At 37.2% G+C, this 22,780-nt stretch overlaps 1 protein-coding gene across 2 annotated transcripts in view; it reads left to right on the plus strand.

The window, feature by feature from the left end:
* LOC114657851 (polyamine-modulated factor 1-binding protein 1) overlaps nucleotides 1–22,780 on the plus strand; it is a 417,512-nt gene that overhangs the window by 287,101 nt on the left and 107,631 nt on the right. For both annotated transcript variants that reach the window (XM_028809793.2, XM_051932060.1), the window contains exons 15-16: nucleotides 20,545–20,691; nucleotides 22,397–22,546. In XM_028809793.2, the coding sequence (XP_028665626.1) occupies nucleotides 20,545–20,691; nucleotides 22,397–22,546 (297 nt within the window). The remainder of the gene's footprint in view (nucleotides 1–20,544; nucleotides 20,692–22,396; nucleotides 22,547–22,780) is intronic.

Genomic DNA, 22,780 nt, shown 5'->3' on the forward strand with positions numbered 1-22,780 from the left:
GAATGAATAGACATAACGTAATATAACACAATATTCTCAAAGCCTCTTAATCCAAATTAGTTTCGCTTGGCAGAGCCTGTTCATGCACACACCCACGCTCGCACTCATACCTGGCCAATTTAGAATCAGCAGTTCTGCGAGCATCACATGTCTTTGGGATGTGTAAGGAAAGCCAGAACACCTGGAGGAAAACCATGAAGAGAACATGCAAATTCCACATTGACAGTAAATGAGTGTTCTGTTTGAACCCAGATGGTTCGAACCATAAGGTGTTAACCACTGACCCAGCATGGAGACATATGTGTTCATGAATATTGTCTCCATGGTGTGTGTGTGTATACAGTATAGATAAATATATAGTATAATGTAATACAAAGAGTATACAACACATGTTTTGCCCTAATTGGGGCTCATCAGGTGTATGCACTTTTGTTTCCCCTTGCGGGGACCAAACATCAGATGTCAGTGCCTGAGGCAAAGCCTCAGACATTGCACCACTGCGGCTAGTTCACTTTCTTGGCAGGTGTAGATAAGAGTATTGTATCCATAGGTCTGAATTGCAATCTGGTTATTTGGGTGGCCACCTACCAGGCAATGCTTGTGGTTGGTCCGAGCTTCAACCCCTGCAAAGGGTAGCAAAGGTGCATACACCTGATGAGCCCCAATTAGGGTAAAACATGTGTTGTATACTCTTTGTATTATTTGACAGGTACCCTATAACATGCCTATGATCTGCTTTTCACTACTGAAAGGGCATGGTGGATGTTTGCCGAATGGCCGACCAACCACAAGCGTTACCTAGTAGATGACCACCAAAATAATCAGACTGATGGACATATATACACTGTATGTGTACATAGTTGGGCAGCTTTGTAATGTAATGTCAACCTTTATTCTGTTTCCTAGCTGAGAGCCTTCTGTGTATAGTTTCCATGTATTTGTGTGAGTTCCTCCCAGTCTTAAAAATATGCTGCCTGGTGATTTGCAGCTGTAAATTATCCTGATATGAATGAGTGCAGGTATGTGCATAAACGTTCCTATGATGAGGGGTTCATCTCTGCCTTTTGTTCATTACTGATAGGGTAGACTAAGGCTTCCAAAGTAGGACATTCTATGTAGGAGTCGTGTCATGAAGCCTTTGAATGTACTTAGTGCTCTGGACAATGTGGAACTGTGCCTTATAAGAATAAATTGAATGTACTGTACAGTGCATATAAATAATTGGTTTTATTAAGTACACTAATGTTCTGACTTAGTGTGTGAGTATTTTTATACTCATTTGCATTCATTTAACTCTGTAAATACGCTTTAGATAGTCCGGATATATATTCTGTTTTCAATGCATATTGTATGTGTTTACTAAATATGTCTGTCATGATTACAACTGATTTTTTCTTTTCGGTTTTCCTTCTAAATGACATGGCATGTTTCATTGGTAAAACTAAAAGCAGGTGTTTTTTTTTTCTTTTTTTTTAATATAAATATCACCATGTAAAGTATATTGGTATGCATGAGTTATAAACATTAGTCCACCCCCCCCCCCCCCCCCCCCCCCCCAAGTATTATCTTCTTCACCTCAATCTTTCCCCACACTCTGTGGTTCATCGTCTATTCCCCCACCTCCTCTTTGTATCCTTAAAATATTCTGCACATCCAGCCACAGTTCCGCATGACAGACACCCCTAATATAATCTGTGTGTCTGAATTCTAATTTATACCGTCAGGATAAAATAAATAGTCTGCAGTTAATTATGGGGAGCCAGCTCCTGGCTTTGCAGGGTGATTTATGAAGTGCGCAAAGGCATTCTGCAACACATTTTTCTTAATTTATTTTTAATCTGTCTTTCAATTAATTTTCCTGGAAATGTCTTAATGATGTCAGAGGTGTGTGTTAATGAGACTAGGCTAGGGATGCAGCTCTGGCACTGGAGGTTATGGATGTGGGGGTTCAGGACGAGATTACAGTGCCTCACTTTGATCCCTAGTATTGTGTCTGTTTGTCTTTTTGTCAGCTTAATGACCTCACAGGGTTAGCAGGCTTTTTTTTCTTTTTGCTGTGTAGCTTGCAGATAAACCTTTAACAGTGTAAGTGCATTCCATCTCATTGCTTTTCTTTTTATTTGTTGGATGGAAGAACATTGAATGAGGTTAGGCAGTTAAGAGCATGTGAACATTGCAGATAAAGTAGATTTAAAAATGACAAAGGTTTAGACGATGCTGACCTAATCTGTAAATCCATCAGTAATACAGCTGTGATAACCTAAATATGAAAAAGTTATTTAGCTGCTTTTGGATTAACAGCTGTTAGTGAGCCTTCTTTGCATCTTGTCAGCTAACTTGGTGAGTCTGTTACCTGTTTGCAAACAGAAGCCTTCACCAGTGTCTACATAATTTTTCCCCACATAATTGTCATCAGGGAATAGACAGGTAAGAATAAGAGGAGTTCCTCGTATAGTATGTTTTATGTATGGTTATTTTTCAAGAAATCTCTTTTGGCTATTCATGTTACTCAAATTTTCGTCATTGATGTCTAGGCGGAGTCAAGCAAAATGAAACCTTTTATTGGCTAATTAAAAAGATTTCTGTGTTACATCTTGCCTGAAGAAGGGCCCGAATTGCCTCGAAAGCTTACATAATGTAATCTTTTTAGTTAGCCAACAAAAGGTGTCATTTTGCTTGATTTCTCATTGCATCCATAATGGCTAACATGGTACAACACTCTGCTACTGGTTGAAGTCTATGAACATATAAGGAACATTCGACTATGGCATGCTTTTCATTTTGCCCCATGAGTCTCCTGTCGTAATATAAGAGCTAGAACTGAGGAATCGTCATTTTTCTTACATTTTGATCCTTGCATTTCTTAAACAGTCTGTGACATTTAATTGCCTCTATGTGTCTCTTTATTTCCTCTTAGATATGCTATTAAGTAGTTCTGTCATGCTGTATGGCATTACTCACTTGTATATTCTGATTCCGGTTTTATTATTCTGTGCTTTTAAGTATTTGCTGGTAGTGCTTGCTGTGAATGATTCATACATCACACCATTTTCTGTATCTTCTGTTTCCTACTTGAATCCAGGAATTCCTGACAATCACATACAAAAACCCATCCTAGACAGGCTGCCATTATCCTCAATGAGGTCAATTGAAGCCTGAGTCTGTTTCAGCAGAAAAAGATGCATCATGGGATGGGTGTCATTCCGTCAAAGGCCACACTCATGCATACAGCTATATTCGCTCTCATTAGGTTAGATTTTGGATGTCAGCAGCGTAAAGGATGACTAAATAGAGTACATCACATGCTGCTTTGTGAAAGCAATAATTAAAAAATAAACATTGATGTATTTATTGCTTTAGGATGTGGAGAGAAAATTTGAAGTGATTCTGACTTGGCCACTGTGAGAGTGAGATTGTGTGTGATTGTGAGTGTGGGTGTGTGGCCCTGGAATAGACTCCATCAAGCTTTATCCAGGGTTGGGTCCTGTCTTGTAACCAATGACCACCCCCCTGGATTTGATTAAGTGGGTTTGAGAATGTTAGGTTTAAGTTCAAGTTTATTGTGAGATTGAACAGTACAATTAAATCTCTTTTGCATGTGCCCTACAGCCTAATGAGAGTAGTACATTACTAACAATAGACAATTAATAGAAAAACCATACATTAAATGTAACATCATACAATACTGTGATCCAGGAAATACTCATGCAGTTGTCAATATGGGTGACTGTTGACCTGTAAATAAAAACTCTGTAAATGTAGTGGTGTGAGTGCTAATAGTCCAGTGTTATGTATTGATTGCTGTGCTTAAGAAAAAAGTGGTCACTTAGGATGGTGATGTTGTGTCAGCCCAGAGGAAATCTAGCATATGCAAAGACATCAGGCACTATTATGCAAGGACATCTTTATACAATAAGTCTGAAAGATTTGAAAAGAAAACCCTGACCGACAGTCTATTGTATCCTACTCCTGCAATAAGTACCTGTATGTTTTACTACCCATTGCTTAGATTTTCATTGTTGTAGACATTTCCTTCTCCATGTGAACAGCCAAGCTTAGCAACAATATTAAAATGACATGTGTCTGCTAAGGCTGCAGATTAGATCATTTTCAAGCTCCCCACTTAAGAATTAACAGTATTATCCATTAGGGAGAGAGGTGGTCGAGCAGTGTTTATATGCTGTCGAGATACAGGAGCCAAGAAAAACATCTCTGGAGATAATAGATAGGTGCTTTTCAAGATGCAAAAGGGTTAATCTAAATACAGAGCAATAAAGGTGATCTGACTGCAGCTTTAATAGCCAGCCTGCTCTTAAAACAGCCCAGACATTGAGTTGGGGGGGGGATTGGTTTCCTCTCTGGAGAAATAAGAAGGTTAGAAATGGTGGAATAAGTGGGAGTATTTGTGTTTCATAAGGGACAAAAAAAAAAAGAAGGATGAAGAAAGTCTCGCCAGCAACTGTGGTGTGGGTGTGTGTGTGTGCGTTTTCTTTTTATACCATGTATTAACTAAATAGCTAGCTACCAACTTTAATTGCCTTTGCATCCACTTATTCACCCCTGCCATCTTCTCTTTCTGCCTGCCTCACTGCTTCCCCCTCTCTCTCTCTCATGCCTTGCAAATGAAACAGAGAGAGAGGGAGAGGGAGAGAGAGAGAGAGTGAGAAGGAAAGCATAATTACTTATTTTAGTCGAGTGAGGCAGAATGCCTTTTGCCAAATGACTCTAATTCCAAATGGTTAACAAGATTTTTCTCTTTAATAGAGCCGAATCCGTGTGACAGCAAATTGCTTTCCCATTTGCAGCCTTAATGGCTTTTCATACTTTGCACTTCCAATAAGCAGTAAACTCGGAAATTAATATTGCACGCTGTGTTATGATGCAAATGGGAGCAAGATATGGGAGCCGAACCCTCATGCAGAAAGCCCTGATTAGATCGGTAATTGCTATACCAGGATTTTTATTTATTTATTTAAAATTCTGCTATTTGCTGCTCTCTCATGTAACACCAATTTTTGTTTTTAAATTTAAGGGTAATAAGTTTTGATTTGTAAATAGCCAGACTGAAAATCCTGTTTTGTTCTTCACTAGGAAAGATTTATTGGTTGATTTATTTATTTAGCCATGACCATTTCACCTAGACGCCTGGTGGTGGAGAGTGTCTAGGAGAATGTAATGATTAATTAGATGCAAGAGCCTTTAAGGCTATATTGTGCAATCTTAGGAGTTACAGTGCTGGAAGATAATGGTTTGTGTAAGGCAAATTTTGTGGTCAGGCACTACTAGTCTAGCTGTTAATGTTCATCACAGAGCATGTAATCTCCAGTATCTCCGGTAACTATTTGAATAGCCACATTGTAAATGAAAAGTCATTAGGAGGGTTCACATTCATGGTTAAAGCCTGGAATTAGGACAGCCTTTTGTAATACAAAGACAATATAAGCAATAAAGCCATACGTTTTTTAATGCATTTAATCCATTTCAGGGTTGTTGGGGTTTGGCTGTATCCCTGAGGCATTGGTGAGAAGGCAGGCAGGATGGTGTACCAGTCCGTCACAGAACACACTCCCCTAAACACCCACACATGGCCAGTTTATAGCCACTAGTTAAAACTAAGCCAGAATTCTAGGGATGAATACATACAGTGATGGGGAGGTTTTGTGAACTTCACGTAGATTGTCAACAGACTGACTATGAGATAGCAGGACTAGCCATCATACCTCCCATGCCACTTTCAAACTGAGAAGACAACAACAGCAGAATTTCTCAAGAGTAATGAGGAACAGTTTGTGGATAACTGTACTGCAACATAGATTGATTCCCAGGTGGAGTGCTTTATGTTGGGAGCTTACATATCCTCCTGTGTTTCTCTGTAGACCTCACAACCTTCCACTGTACAATGATGTGCTGTTACTTTGATCAACAACAGTAAACTGGTTACTTAAAATGATTGTGTTGGTATAAGTAAGAGGCATCCCACCCAAAGTTGTCTTTTGTGTGATGTTGCTGGGACAGACTTTGACTCACATGGAGCCTGCCATGGTTAAAACAGATTGTAAAACAAAATAGCAGTTTGAAATGTTTATGTTTGTTCTAGTAAAAGAGATGATAGTGAGAACCTGTAGAAGAACTAAGGTGTTCAAGTATATATGGCAGTGGAACGATATATAATATGCAACTATCAATGAGGAAGAACACAATTCATCCATCTATCTAACTCATCTGTACAACTCAATTATACAAGTTCAGGGCCATTAGGTGGTGGATGCAAGCTAAGCAGAAACGAGACATAACTCTATCCTGTCACATTGCCTCTAGAGTTATAAAGGAATTTTAAACTCACTGAGCATTACTACTACCACTCTGAATTGGATTAAGCAAGTTTAAAAATGTATTATTTATTTACTATATGTATGATCAATACTTCAAGGTATTATTTTTATGTGCTGTAGAAATATGATGGAATAGAGGAAAGTGCTACTGCCTCACAAATCCAGCATTCTGCATTTGAATCCAGTGCCCAGTTATTTGCTGTGTGGAGTTTATATATTCTTCTCTAGTCTGAGTTAGTTTCCCTCCCACAATCCCAAATGCATGCCAGTTAGTTGTAAGGACACATACAATCAAGAGTTTGCCCAGGCTTTATTGTGACCACAATCAACAGTTGATCCAGGTACTAAAAGATGTGGTAAGAAACTGACAAGAGTCGAGGCCAGAGAAACAAAACTGTTGAGGCATTATGTCACCAAAGGGCAATGCAAAATCAAATGTCAGGAAACAGATCTGAAATACAAAACTAAAATAAAATCTAATCTAATGCCTGCTTAGAAAAGAAGCTAAATATTGCAGGAATAAAGTTTTTTGGAATATTCACTGAAGGATCCTGAAGCTGATGTGCACTGCCATATTTATACTTAAACTGCTGGTAATTCTAGTTCTTGCGATAATGTGAACAGGACCGCAAGGATGTGTGAACAACAAGCCATCAAGAAAATCAAAAAATATCACTGTAAAGAAAATCAACACCCACAAAACAAGAGCAAAAGTGAAATTTAAGGTGTGAAATGAAAACCTATAGACATAAAGTGAACTTATATTACATAATGTTAATTGACAGCTACAACGCAGCCCCAATGTGAGTGAGACTGCATGCTTGTGTGTAACCCACGATAGAAGACATTTTCTTCAGGGTAGTTTCCTGCCTGCTCTCAATCCTTCTAAGGTACGCTCCAGTTTACTAAGACCCCAAATTGGATTAATAAGGATGTAAAATGTAGAATTATAAGATGGGTAGCATAGTTACGCAGTGTTAAATGCTACAGCTTCATAGTTCCAGGTGACTAGATCTGAATCCCACCCTACTCACTATCAATGTCAAGTTTGAACGTTCCTTCTGAGTGTATAGGCTTTTTTAGTTTGGCAACATTAAACTCACCCAGTGTTAATTTGTGTGTAACTGTATGAAGTGGGTTGGTAAATAGATGAGTAGATAGATATACTGTATAAATGTGTCTACTCCTCTTTTAGAAATCTTTTAGACATTGCACATAATTGCCATGTTTGTTCACCTGTTGATTCCACTTGCCTTTAGGAAATCCAATTTTCAGATCTCTAAGACACTTGGTTTGTACTTTCCATGGGGTCTTAACTGGGTTGCAGCCTAGTAATTGAACATGTGGGAAATCCCCGCTGTGTAGAGCTTGCAGGGCTATCATGACCTCTTGTCCAGACATATCCGAGCTGTTACAACTACAGGAGGTAACCGAGTGCCGTATCCAAAAGTGAAATGTGAATCACTTGAACACAGCCTCTGTGTGCATATGGACATGGTCTTATATTTAAAATGATTGCAGGGAAACTTAAACATTTGACCTTGACACCCAAACTACAGCATAACATGAATGCTTATAATTTTGTGCATGAAAATGTTTTTTTTTAATTTGTTGGAAAGCCATTCTGCTGTATTTGACAGGGAATACAGGAAGTACAGCTTTATCTACTGGTTTAAGGTCCAGACCTTTTTAGCCTTCTCAGATACAGAGCTTTTGAAATTTCCACTTCAAGTTATTTATTTATTGCTCTATTATTATGCTGATTATTCCCTCAGTGTTTGTCCTGATGGGCTTCTTTTATAAATCAACTATTTATTGACACCAAAGGTTTCTATGGCACTGGTGACTACCACCTCATGTTTCTTTTTGGTTCTTAGTTAGCAGACAGGTTTTAGTATACTTTTCAGGGTGGTAGGCCTTACTGCTATGAGGCTTTTAAATCATTCCAGAAGTGTATTTCTTGGTACCAGAGAGTGATGAGGTACTGCATGCAAGGAAGAATTTGTCTAGACTCTGTACATGTGATGATAGTTGTACTACATCATGGTCACATATGCAGTTGGCAGTATAGTCTCACAGTTCTAGGAGACTGTCCTCATACCCATCCTGGTCGCTCTGTATGAAGTGTGATTATTCTTCCCCTATTTATTTTTCTTCTGACATCTCAATGACCTGATTAGACTATTTAGTGACCGTAAATTACTCCAACATACAGTAAGTAGGTTTATGAGGGGTGTGAGTGTGTTCTTCAATATAGTTGCACCCCATTCAGGACTACCCTGTTCCACATGCTGCCGGGATAAACTCCAGCCTTCCTTGACCCTGACTTGTGTTAAGCATGTTAGAAAATGAATAAATGGTCTTGTGAAGCTTCATATTTTAGAAGATTATATGTAACTATTTCCTCTAATTGGGATTAAGGCTCTGGACTTCAAACCTAATGTTGTAGGTTCAAATCTCTCTACTGACAATGTGTGACAATGAGCAAGTCATTTGACCTACATGTGCTTCAAATGGAGAAAAAAGAAATGTAACCAATTGTATCTCTCAATTTACTGCTCATTGATACTTACAGTAACATATGAAATAAGGTCCTGTATTCATTGATGATTCCTCTTCTTTCGGCTGCTCGCGTTAGGGGTCGCCACTGCGGATCATCTTTTTCCATATCTTTCTGTCCTCTACATCTTGTTCTGTCACACCCATCACCTGCATGTCCTCTCTCCCCAACATCCATAAACCTTCTCTTAGGCCTTCCTCTTTTCCTTTTGCCTGGTAGCACTATCCTTAGCATCCTTTTCCCAATATACCCAGCATCTTACCTCTGCACATGTCCAAACCAGCGCAATCTCCCCTCTCTGACTTTTTCTCCAAACCGTCCATCCTGAGCTGACCCTATAAATGAAATTTAGTTGATGAGTTCAAAGCACTATATAAATAAAATGGCCTTAAAAACCAGTAAAGCTAACAAACTGTTATTTCATCTGTCACCAGAAAGAAATCACAACTTGAACATCATCATCACTGCTTTAATGGCTTTTTTCCAGGTTTACCCAAATTAGCCACTTGCCCTCTAGATCTAGACTAGTTTTACACAGATTGCTTCTGTAATTTTGCTAAACTTTACCATACCATACCATTTTTATTTGTTAAGCGCTTAAAAACACAGCATTACAACTGACCGAAGCGCTGTACAGTTAAAACAAGCAAGACTAAAAGCAAAAAATTAAAAAAAAACAAACATTAAGAGAGAATTAAAACAGAGACACTAAAAAAAACAGGTCAGGGGACCCAATAAAACAGAGAAATAGCAAAAGGCAAGTGGGAATAAGACAGGTTAAGAATTAAAAGCCAATGTGAAGAAGTGAGTTTTTAGGTTTGATTTGAATGTGGTGACTGAAGCGGCCTGCCTAACCACTAAAGGTAAGGAGTTCCAGAGCTTGGGTGCACAGACAGAAAAAGCCCTTTCACCACGAGCTTTAAAATGTGCCTTGGGAACGGTTAGGAGCAGCTGATCTGCGGATCTAAGAACACGAGGGGGATTGTGACGATGGAGCAAGACACTCAAGTAGGCAGGGGCTAGACCATTTAGTGCCTTATAGGTTAAGAGGAGTATCTTAAAATCAATTCTGAAACTAACCGGCAGCCAGTGTAGGGTTTTTAAAATCGGTGTAATGTATTTGCTTCTGCTGCTTCCAGTTAAAAGTCTTGCAGCCGCATTTTGAACCAATTGGAGTCTCGAAAGAGTGGCTTTACTAATACTATATAGGCAGGAATTAGAATAGTCGAGCCGGGACGTAATGAATGCATGGATTACTGATTCCAGGAGGTGGTAAGGCAGAATTGGTTTGAGTTTGGCAATTCGCCTGAGATGGAAAAAGCAGGATTTTACTGTGCTGTTGACTTGAGCATCCATTTTCAGGACCATATCCATTTTGATTCCAAGATTGGAAACAGACGAAGTTACTGGAATGGGAAGAAAGTCGAGGTCAAGGGGTAGGGTCTGTTTGCGGTCGGGACTAAAAACAATGACCTCGGTTTTTGAATCGTTCAGGTGAAGGAAGTTTACAGCCAGCCAGTCCTTAATGTCAGATAAGCAGTTGAGAAGAGGTTTAGTGGAGTCAGTTGACTTGAGGGAGAAATAAATTTGGCAGTCATCAGCATATAGGTGATACGAGATTGCATGTTTTCTAAAAATTGCACCTAAAGGCAGGATGTAAATTGAAAAAAGTAGTGGCCCCAAAATGGAACCCTGGGGGACACCACATGGGAGTGGTACTTCTAACACAGACTCCTCTGTGTCCTCTCAGAGATGAGTGAAAGTTTTGATATTCATGCTGCCAAATGTGATTTGTGTCTTTCCTGCTAGAATAGCCAAGTTGCAGGACTGAAGTGCATCATGCCACCCTATAAAGCATTTTTGGAAGTGCACATCTAAGTTAAACTGCAGAGCTGGATCAGCAAACACATAAAAGACCTGTTTTACTTGTTTTAGTCAACTTTTTAGCAGTCCCAAAAACAGTGGACAACAGCTGTCATACAGAACCAGGAAAAGGATAACATTAGCCAAAATATAATTGATTTAAAAACAGAAGATCACGAACTGTAGATCTGAACAAGAACCAGAATGTAAGACTAACTTTAAAATCCAAAAACACAAAGTAGGATCCTCAAATGATGGCTGTTGCTCTGGCAAAACAAAGTCACTGTTTGAGCAATGCCACTGTCAGAGCTTTGTCTTTTTATTTCCCATGCCCTCAACATGTGACTATAAAGTAATAAGTGTTTATATCAATAGATACAAATAGGAGTGTCAAGAAGCAAAAGGAACTGCTAGAGGTGGAACTCACATGATTCCTGCCATTTATTGAAGTGCTTCAGGACCCAGTAAGAAAGGGTCACTAGGCTAATTATAGGTGATACCTGAAGAAGGTTACAGCAGCCTAGGTTTGTAAAAAAAACAGTGTAACTTCATTGGCTTAAATTTGAAAATGATCCTATAATAACCGGTTTAGCTTTATAGAGATTTAACAAACAGTGGCCTAGAATATATGGGGTTAATATAATTAGGGTAGTTACCAAAAAATAAAGATCTCTGAGTCAAGAGAATGTGTGCTTCCTGTGCTGGACTAGTGCCCTGTCTCTGGGGACAATTTGAACCTTGTTGTCATTGCTGTTGGGATTGCTGACTCAGGCTGTTAGGATGCAGATTTGAACAATCCTGAATTGAGATAAATGAGTTCAAAACACGGACAGAGCTGTCATAATGTCTTTTCAAAGTAAATGACTGAGTATTTTGTTTGATTTTTGTGTGTCGTAAAGCCTAGCACTACTGTTCACAAGTCCATAAAGTTAAAATTTTTATTTACAGAAAGAAAATGGACTGTAGTTAACACAAGTGACTGTGATTTAACTGATTTTGTCTTTCTATTAAAATGTACATTCTTTCATCCATCCATCCATCCATCCATCCATTTTCCAACCCGCTGAATCCGAACACAGGGTCACGGGGGTCTGCTGGAGCCAATCCCAGCCAACACAGGGCACAAGGCAGGAACCAATCCCAATAAAAGTATATTATTAGCTATGCTAGCAAGGGGTTAATATTAAGTTGCCCATCTCAATTTTGAGATAACAATCCTTTTGTAAAAAAAAAACATAAGCAGTGAGTGTGTGTATATTATGTATGTATTTTCAGAATATACTGCATACTAGTGGTTCATATGTAATATTATATATTCCTGTGGCTGATGTCCCAGATTCATTCCCTGTTTTCTATACTTTAGGTAGAATACTACCTTACTATACTCCTGCTGATCACAAGTGTCCAGTTTGCTGCCCTTTTATTTAGCCTGATTTAATTGCATTTGTGCGACTTTCATGATATTCTAGTACTACATACACATCTCCTTCAACATGCAGGCTGCAAACAGGTTGCTCCCCCTGTTGATGACAATTATTAACTTTGAAAATATTGCACAGTTGTTTATCTCTTAAGAGCAATGTGCTTTGTAAACAGTTGCATGTTAAAACTATCAGTACATGAATAATCAGCCCAGACTGCAAAATAATGTTTTACTATATTTATTTTATGGTTACTTTTTTTTTTTAAGTGTATTACTGACTTCTCAGTGTTTAAAATAGTAATACATTATGAGTCAAGTTGTAATACTTTCTGTGATATTGACTCTCTGTTCAAAATATATTGGTAAAACTAACTTCATATTTATATTCAAAAACATAAAGTAAAAATTGAATTCCAAAAGCCCTCCTTCAGGGCACAACTTTTCTGTTCAGTTTTGCAATGGGTGTGAATTGTTAAAGAAATCAAATACCCTAATGTTCTGATGATGACTATTGATTGAATTTCTCCTCCATACTGTATGTCTGAGGATTAACATCTTAAAGTATAGATTGTTTCTCGGTCCGACTCAAATATAAAATGGCAACTCATCCCCCTCTTTTAAATCATCACAGAAAATGAAATACAAAATAAATATCAAAACAAAATTTAAGCACATGACTTGTGTTTTTATTCCTCACATAAAAAAAGTAAAAAAAAAACACAGCAGCCACAGCAGTTGAGACATTGTTACTCTGACCTCGGACAAAAATTGCAAATAAATTCAATTGAATAGACGACAATTGCTTGCAGCTATTGAGGTTAAGCGTCCTTTGGTCTACAGAGTGTTAGCATTACTTTATGCAGCGGATTGGGTCATGTGATTACATACAATCTGCTTCTCTCACCAGATCTCCATGGTAACCACTGATTTCTTTTACAGTACATTCCCATTTCACCTGCCACTTCAGTAATTGGCTTGGAATTTTCCAGCATATTGAAGAAAAAAATAACATATTTATGAACTGAGCTTTGAGAAAGAGAAATGAGAACTGAGGAATATATTCATTGTCCTGGAAAATTGAAAAAAAAGAGTTGCAGATAACTAATTAAAAATATTTAAATCTGCAGGAATTAAAAGAGGATATTGTCAGGCACTCTTCACAACATTGGTTCATTAAGGTTATGAAAAAGCACATAAGAGTATTTCTCTTCGTTGCACTTGCGTTGCCATGCAAGAAATTTCAAAATTGTGAACATTACACATCAAGCTAATAAGTCCAGCCAAAAAGGATGCATACATATATATATATATATATATATATATACACTATGTAATAATATAGGAAGGAATACTTTGGTATTGAAGGATGTAAAACACTGAATAATGTAGGAGGTTTCATTATTTTGATTCAAATTAATTATCCCTGTCATTCACTCAGTCAATATTTTCTATAGCACCTTTCACAGCAAGTACAATTACAAGGTGTCTTGTGAATCAAATATGAATACAATAGGAAACATTCTCACAAGATGTCCCGGGAGATTGCAGGAGCAGAAATAAAACATCAATAAAACAAGAAAAAAAATACTGCATCATTATATTATGAAAATAAATGAACCCAATATGTTGAGAGACATGTAGATAAAGCTTGCAAACATCCCAATGCATACTCAGAATATATTAAGTACATTAAGAGTGGTGGACAATCCTGTAAAATCAGCATTAGCACAATGAAATACACCTTCAAATGTCTAAATGAGTGAGTAGTTAAATAACAGAAAAAGTTTTCAGGCTTCTTTTAAAATGTTTTGAGCAAAGAAGCCACACAGAAAGCCTAGCAAGCTAGCTGTAAGATGTATAGTGCTGTTAATTTTTACCTTCTAGTCCTCTTTGCACATAGAACATTGTGACCTATTCATTCATTCATTCATTAGTTAGTTAGTTAGTTAAGTAATTTACTTGTTTGTTCATTCATGTGTCTGTTCTTACCCTGTACTGTATATTCCTACTCAGGGTCACAAAGTGTAAAAATCCCAGCATGGCATAGCGCAAGATTCATTTCTGGACTTTGTGTTCATATCACAGAAGACAATCCTGCACATTTCTCCCACATTTGATAACTCTGGCTTGGAACGTCCTATTCTCAAGAAACCATCTCTCAACCCATCTGCTGTTAAAAATGAATGCCCTGTCTCCCTTCTGCCATTTCTGTCCAAGACTAGAATGCCTAGTCTACAAACAACTCTCTTCATTTCTGTCTGGCAACAATATAGCAGATCTGCTTCAATATGGATTCCACAAGTGTTACTGTACTGAGACAACAGTTTTCTGTCACTAATGCTCTTAGGACCATGCGGTCTCTTGCCAGACATGCCAAGACTGGACAATATTTCTCTATTGTTGCTACAAAGCTGTGGAGTGATCTCCCTTTATCAATCCCAATTTACTTGTGTTCATGCGTCTTTTGAAAACGTATCTTTTCATTAAATAATTTGAATCTGCTTAGCTTCTCTTGTACAGGATAGCCTGCTGTTGTACTGACAAAAAATTTAGGATATACATTTTTTATTTTTGTCTCATGGTAGATTTATGTAATTGTGTAGTGGTTCTGCTCCCTTGTGTTTGTTTTTATATCTTGTTCTGTCATGCTTTGATTATTACATTACTTGCTTTGTATGTACCCTTGGATAAAGGCATCTGCTAAATAAATTAGTAATAATAATAATTACACTAGGTACCAATCATTATTCCACACTTCACCTTATTTAATTCGTGACAAGTTAAATGGGGAAAATATTACTTAAAAATTGTAGCACAAACACTCTATCTATGCCTTGCCCTTATACCATAAATTATAAATTAAAGATACTGCATAAAAAAACTGTAAATAGCACATTTAAAAATTGTACTTAGACACTCAGGAGCCTCTCCAAGCCTGGTCTAAGTGTTACGATGACAGTTCACTGAAGACCCATAGCTCAAGGATCCCAAAGCACCTAAGCATCTCTACTGAGTAATAATCATCAACTGTCAACGTAAGAATCTGCTGACACCTTTATCACAAAGTCTTCTGTCAAAAAGGTGGACATTTGCTTGTGGTTTTATAGAAAACAACAAATATTGCAGCAGTTGCCTTTCAAGTGTTGGCCGGGCTTCACTTCACAGGATTACACTACAAGTTCTAATACTGTAGCTATGTTAGTATTGAGTTGACATTTTAAGATTGAACAAATGAACAAAATAAGTGATATTTGGTTGCAGAGAAATCCAATTACATTAATTGATGTAAAAAAATTAAAAATGAGATATTTTGACTATTTGGTGTCTGTGAGTTGCAAATGCCTTAGAATCTAGTCAGAATGCAAAACAATGTACATAGTGTACATGAGAGCCAAAAAACAAAGATGATTGACAGTCTTGCAAAATAAGCATCAGTGCAGGAAAGGAATTTGGGAAATTCCAGATGAATTAAATACAGGAATATCCTACAATTTAGTGTATCCAGCATAGTCTGTTATTTGGTCAAAGAGAGCTGAAAACTATCCTGATAGCATTGAGCACAAGACAGCAACCAATCAACATGAACAGCACATGTCTGATACAGAAGTGCCAGGAGAAATCCCATGAAGGAACGTGAAAACATTCATCTGACCACTGCAGCCGGACAAACAATGGGACAACTGTGATACTTGAAACATAGGAATAGCCGTTGTAAAATACAAGAGAAAATAATAAAAAAAAATTATGACCTGTAAACCCCTTACAGATACACTAGAGAGAGTAGAATCCGTAAAGATGTGTTGTATTGTTCTGTTGTTTCTTTCTGAATATACTGTGCCTAACGTACACTTCACTGTGTTAGCTATAATCATAATGTGTTATAATGTGTTAGTGTAAGACGACTTGAAAGCTGTAAGCTTGGCAGTTATCTACAGTTATGTGACAGTAATGACACTATGACCTATGTAGAAAATTTAAAGGGTAAATGTGCTGCCCAAATAATTTGAACATCCTAAGTGATCTTTTACATATTGACATTTTCCAGGTTAATTTACAGTACATATTGGTTAAGTCTTTGGAGTTTCAAACCCTGGGTTCAAATCCCACTTTTGACACTGTGACCATGAGTAAGTCACTTCACCTACCTGTACTCTAGTTGTAGAAACAACAGAAATCTAACCAATTGAATGTCAGATGTTGTAAGCTGCCTTGGATAAAGGTGTCAGCTAGATAAAAATAGAATAAAAATAACCCAAATATCTAATATGTCTGATTAGCCCTAGACCCAAAATTGGATTACTCTGCTTAATGTGTAAAATGGACTGCTTTTTTTAAGCCATACTATTATTTTGTCTATGAGAATTCTCATCCTTAGAGTATATTCATTTTTTTTTTTTTTTTTGTACTTCCACATCTAGGTGGTGGCTGTGTTGTTTACTGTATTCATTATATCATAGCTGGTGAGCAGATGTATAAGAAAGCACACAGGCAAGCTGGCACACAACAAAAAAAAAAACGCAGCTTCTTTTAATGTTAGAACAATGTCACTCAGAGAGAAACAGCAGGGCCAACACTTGTAAAACAGTATGGTTCAGGAAGAGCTACTGTTTAAGTGGTCCTTATTTGTAAAGAGATGACCCTTATATGCACTTAAGGACCGATCATTTTATATGAGCGGTACAACCTGTCTATGAGTAGAGTTGCTATCTGGGGTTTGGAGAGCAAAGCCTTAATTTTTCATAACTCATCCTAGGCTCTTCTGGTGCCACAGATGTTAAAGCTTTCTTTTTTTTGTTAGCGTTATAAAATGACCAATTATTTTTTGTGTAGTGTAGACAATTCTGGTTATGGGTTGTCTATGCAGTAAGGTCTAACATTTGAATTTAAACATGTCATCTTGTCAGTTTCTGAATTTGAGAGGGTTGCAGTTTAGTAAACAGCACTTTTAAAAATGATCATTCTAAGGAATCATTGTAAATTTGTCATCAGTATTTAAATGAGGATGAATATGGCTTGTTTCTGAATGGATATCTCATAGATACCTTTCATTAATTTATTCTGATCTGGGTAAGTGGTTAATGAAGATGGATGGAACGTGTGATGATTCTGTACATTTATATTTTAGACTGTAGACTGAAGTAGATTTCAAAGCTGCCTGTAATAATAAGTATACGGAAAGAATCCATTACAAACCTCTTCGTGCTATAGATGCTGAACTTTTAAAACTACTAAATCATGCATCTTATTCCAAATATACATACAGTGAGTGCAAATAAATAAATAAATATGTATATTTCAGACCTCTGTGTGTAGCTTGTCCCAGCATTTTTATATCCCATGAGGACACCTGTGTTTTTAAAGTAAAGACCACTTAGAGAATAGCCCAGGGCTTCTGAATGCCAGAGTGCTTTCATTATTCATATTTGAAGCAATGCCCTAACATACACACACACACTTGCTCAGAGCAATGCCGCAAAATGTGATCGAAAACAACCTCAGACATCATTGTGGTAGGCTGTTGTGGCCTTTATGATGAATCACTGATTAGTTCATTGGAATGCACTTGGAAGCAGTGTTTCAGCTAATTGGTGACTGCCAATGTGAAGTGCATCTCTACTGTATGCCATAAATTGTAAGCATGCAGCTCAGAAGCAATTTTTTTCCCTTTGTATTTAGAATAGAAACCTTATACTGTAACACTCAATAACGCTAGGGCATCTATGTAGTGCTAAAGAATTGCCTATTGGTCCATGAAGAAAATGGAAGACAGACATAAGGATAGACATATGAGACTTTAAAAATGATGGTGTTATTGGAAGAAGGTCAAATGGATGGCATGTATATTAATCTTTTATAATTCCTCTCTTCTACAGTAGCATACAATATAACGTATATTATGCTAGAAGATAGAAAATCAGTAGAATTTTGGCATTAATGACCCAGTGAAGACGTGCTTTTGACCTGTCACATATGGCATCAAATAGCTTAAGAAAATAAGATGATTCCCCTCTCTCCCTCATCCAACACAACGCCCATAGCTGCAGGTCTCTTAATCTGCCTGTTTTCATACAGCTTGATGGGACTCAATTCTGACACCTAAAGGATAAATATGTTTTAAAATAACAAGACAAAAAACAACTCCCTGATCTGTGAAGGCTTAAAACTAGTGGCATTAATGATTTGATGTCTCATCTAATGCCTGGTCTGTGTAAATGGGTTTTGATCAGCTACTATGAAAGGAGTGCTTTCCTACTGTAGTCTGCCATTTGTATATAACTGTGGTTTTAATATTTAACAAATCCTATTAGAGAAAATAAGTAAGGCCTTCAAGAATTCGGGAAATGACTTGGTTTGTTTTAAATATTTAATGCTGATTTGTGCATACTTTACTGCCATTTATACCTTTTTTTTATTGAAGAAAGCATAAAATGGCTGTACTGTGTGACATCCAGATAAAACCATGCTGGGTAGAAAGTGGCATACATTTGGTACACTAATGGTTTCATGGCCTTCTTTTTATTTTTATATATTCTTAATAAATAAATATTGATTGGCAGCTCATTGTGAATGGGAAATGTGCATACAGTATGGATGAGTAGTCCCTGCGCACACTGATGTCCCTTGCTGGCGGAATTCCTGCCTGGCATCTATTGCTTTTGGGTAAAGCAGTGGCTTGCTGATACTTTGAACTGGATTATATAGGCAGTGGCGGTATCATGGGAGATCTCAATAACGCTAGGGCAGGTAAATCTCTACTTAAAAATCTAAAGATGACCAATTCCTAATTAACACTGGACACCAGACAAAGCAGCACAAATGAAAGTAATGTGAAACTTATTTCTATTCTAATTTTCAAATCTCGTGGGGAGGACCCTACCTGCCACTCATAATATGAAAAAATCCCCTATAACTTTAAAAGCACTATTACATCAATAAATTAGTCATGGATGGATGGGTAGCACAATGTAACCAGTAGATTTTTGGTCAGACATTACATGTCACTGTTGTTTCATGTGTTCTCTTCTGACCAGACAAAAAGACATTTTGTGGATTGTGGAAACATACTTAAAGTATTGCTTTTGTTTGTTTTGTTTTTTACCAAAAGTTAATTTTGTATGAATATTTTTCCTTTTTTGTAATTTTTGTCATATTTCTTAAAGGTACATATTTAAAGGTTAGGACATCTTTCTTGTTCAATTTCACTTTCTTCTCCTGTTACACCTTCTGGCAACAATAGCATGAGTCCTGGAATGTCTGCCCAAGTAGTGGGTGGCTTGTAATATGAACAAGAGGCTGCATGTTAAGCTATGCTGTCTTTGGTGGGCAATTCATTTTGGATTTCTGTGTCCTAGTTAGGCTATAAAATGATCAGACACTTGGAGCGATACACTGAAGGCGATTCTACACAAGGTATTCTGTATTATTTTAAAGCCACAAGTAGTAAATAGTGGCACTCTTCTCTTCAATAGCATAGACTGTTGTGTTTATGCCAGGTTGCTGTAGTAGTTGCTGAGACGCCATGTCTCCCTCCCCCATGGGCCCCAAGCCTAAGCGTTCAGAATAGATCTTTATTTACAGCGTAGAACTCGGAAACAGCTGGTCAATCCATTTAGCCTAAGGCCACTGATTTGTTCGTATTTACTGCAACACCTAAAGAAAAGCCAGGGTATTTTTTCTCTCTCTTTCCTATTGATCCAGCGCTTAGAAAATCTGCTCTGCTGTCTAAACACTATTGATCCCCCTCTCCACTGTGAGTTCCCGCAGAAGTGTATAAAGGGACTGGATGAATTGAAATTTCATTTCCGACAACTTGTTCCTGTTATTTTTACCCTTTTTTCGATGGGAAAAAACACACGCTGGCGGCCTGCCGCTCGATTCTGGTCAATAGCAGCCTGTCGGCAAAAATCGCAAGGCTTGTTGTGTTCATAGTGTAGCTTCACTCAGGTGCTCTACTATTGGATGAGTAATGGAAGCCACAGCTTTAGGGCTATGAGACTGAGAGAGCAGTGAATGAAAAAGTGTGTATTTAATATTTTTAATTACAAGTGCTGTACATAATGTTAATTCATATTACCTAATGAAACTGTTGCCATATGGCAAAGGCAAATGTCAGCATGGAATAATACGGCCACATGGCCATTGGGAATAACCTTTATTTAATCGTGTAGTTTAAAAAGTATGGTTAACTCTCATGGAATGAAAATGACATCTTTCTAGATCATTGTAAATGTACCTGCATGGCAGTACTAAAATATAAGTTAAGAAAATGACACACAGCAGAAACTTTAGAAAGCACAAAGCCATGTTTTGTTTGTGTCTGAAAATGCTCCGCAGTAATTGATTCTTGTGCTTTTACTGGCATACAGATATCTGAAAAAAACTCTCAACTCCAAAAGCTGCAGCACATATGTGAAGAACTACAGGAAAAACTGAGCAACAGGGAGAGGATAGCAACAGCACTGGAGGCCGATCTGAGCTGGCGCAAGGAAGAACTGCACAGTGTGACCCAGAGGGTAGGTTGATGCAGTAACAGTGTGAAGAGCAGCATCATGAAGCATCACAGTCCTACTGTTACCTGTCTTACTTTTAAACTTTTCTGCTGATGACAAATACAATAATGGCTGACACAGTCCTATGATGTTGAGCTCTACTACTTTGCAGAAACCTTGATTCAAATCCCAGACCTCAGTTGCATTATGTGTGGTGTTTGCATGTTTTCTCTTTGTAAGTGTGGGTTTTCTCTTGGCACTCTAGTTTCCTTCCCTATCCCTTAGTTGTAAATACCGGCTTGTTTGTTACTTCCCTCTCATGGAATAAGTCAGCTCAGAAAATTAATACATTTTCCTATGCGCAATTTACATTGGCAATTAAAAATAAGTCATGCCTTTTTGTATTCTTTATTTATTTACTTCATTTAGTTTAATCTTTAGAATTAAGGAGAAAATTAGTTATCCTTTAATCAAAATCAGTTATATTGCCAAAATCTTTGCCATTCAGCGTTGTTTCCTGCTTGCTATAGAACATAAGAAATTTGACAAACAAGAGGAGCCCGTTCAGTCCATCAAGCCTGTTTGTTTAGCTAATAGTTAAGCTGTCCCAAAAAATGCCTGTTGTAACCCATGATCAAACCAGGGATCTTTAGATCTTCAGTCTAATGCTGTCTCAACTGAGCTATTCCGTCATTTACTATCTCTCCCCTGCTTCTCTCATGTTATCAATTGTAAAAACAAATATTGCTTCTGTGGATGTTTTTGAACTTCCATAATGTCCATTTCTATGCCATAATTCCATAGATTTTTATTCTTCATAATCCCCTTTACCTTTAAACACAAGCATCCATTTAATAGTATTAAACGTTTTCATCACTGTTCCCTACTCATATCCAAGAATGATTAATAAGCATAATTAAGAAAAAAATATAACACATTTTACAGAACTTATGAAATGAAACAGAAAAAAATGCTTTGTTGAAAGTAACAAGTATACCCCAATTTCACTGTTGCTAGCACTGCTACTCCAAAAACAGTCTTTGTGAACTTTACTCATTGTTTCTGCACTGAGGTAGGTTTTCTTATTGTACTCTGATTTTCTCCCACCTGTGTGTTTAGATGGTTGAATTCCTGTACATTGGCATGGGGTGTGTGCACTGTATATTTGTGCGTGTGTGTATACATAAAAGTACCCTATAATGGACTGGCATTCTGCCCATGGCCTTCAGCTCCATACATCTCTGCTGTGGATAAGACAGTTCAGAAGATTAGTAAACGGATGGATGGACACAAGAAAACTACAGCAGAAATACGAAAGTATACTGTAAATCAAACACTATTGTTCTATGCCTGCTCAATTTTATGTTGATCACTTTTATAAGTTTCTTTAAGTAAAAGTGTCTACTAAATGAGTAAATATAAACAATGGTGAATTGTATCAGACATTTTGTGATATAAATATAAAAAATTAATGTCAGGTTTTTGGATTTTGTTTTAAATTTGTTTTCACTTTGTCAGTTTAATTTAATATAGCATATTTAAAAAGAACACCATATGAATTTAGTACATTTAAAAGGAGAAACATTTTAAAAATTACTCAACATAAATGATTTTACATTATTTGTTGTTTTAATTCTCCTACAGGATATTTAATATTCTCAAAACATGAAATAAACTTCTTTAACTTGGGACCCGTAAAATCTAATTCTAATGTTTTTCTGCCTTTTAGCAAGAGAAAATATGTCAGGATCTAAAAGAGGACAGATGCAGACTTGAAGACCTTTGTGGAAATTTGAAGGCAAAGGTTGGGTGCCTTCAGGCAAGGCTAGAAGAAGAAAGAGAGGACAATTTGAAAGAAATGAATGAACTTCTCCATCAAGTGAGTTAATAGCAATGACTCGCAAGATATATAGATTTTAAACATCAGAAAACAGATGATTAATTGATGAATTAATGAATTAATTTTCAAGCATTGGAGTGACACTGCATTCATGGCAGAATTGTGCTGAAATAATTTAGTGAAATATTTGGTATGCACTCTATCAGTTAAACTGTTGTTGGCTGCCATATCACATGGTGTAACAGTTCATATCTGCTTTCCAGTTATCATTGT

The sequence above is a fragment of the Erpetoichthys calabaricus genome, chromosome 9, assembly GCF_900747795.2.
Source record: "Erpetoichthys calabaricus chromosome 9, fErpCal1.3, whole genome shotgun sequence".
Classification (NCBI taxonomy): domain Eukaryota; kingdom Metazoa; phylum Chordata; class Cladistia; order Polypteriformes; family Polypteridae; genus Erpetoichthys; species Erpetoichthys calabaricus.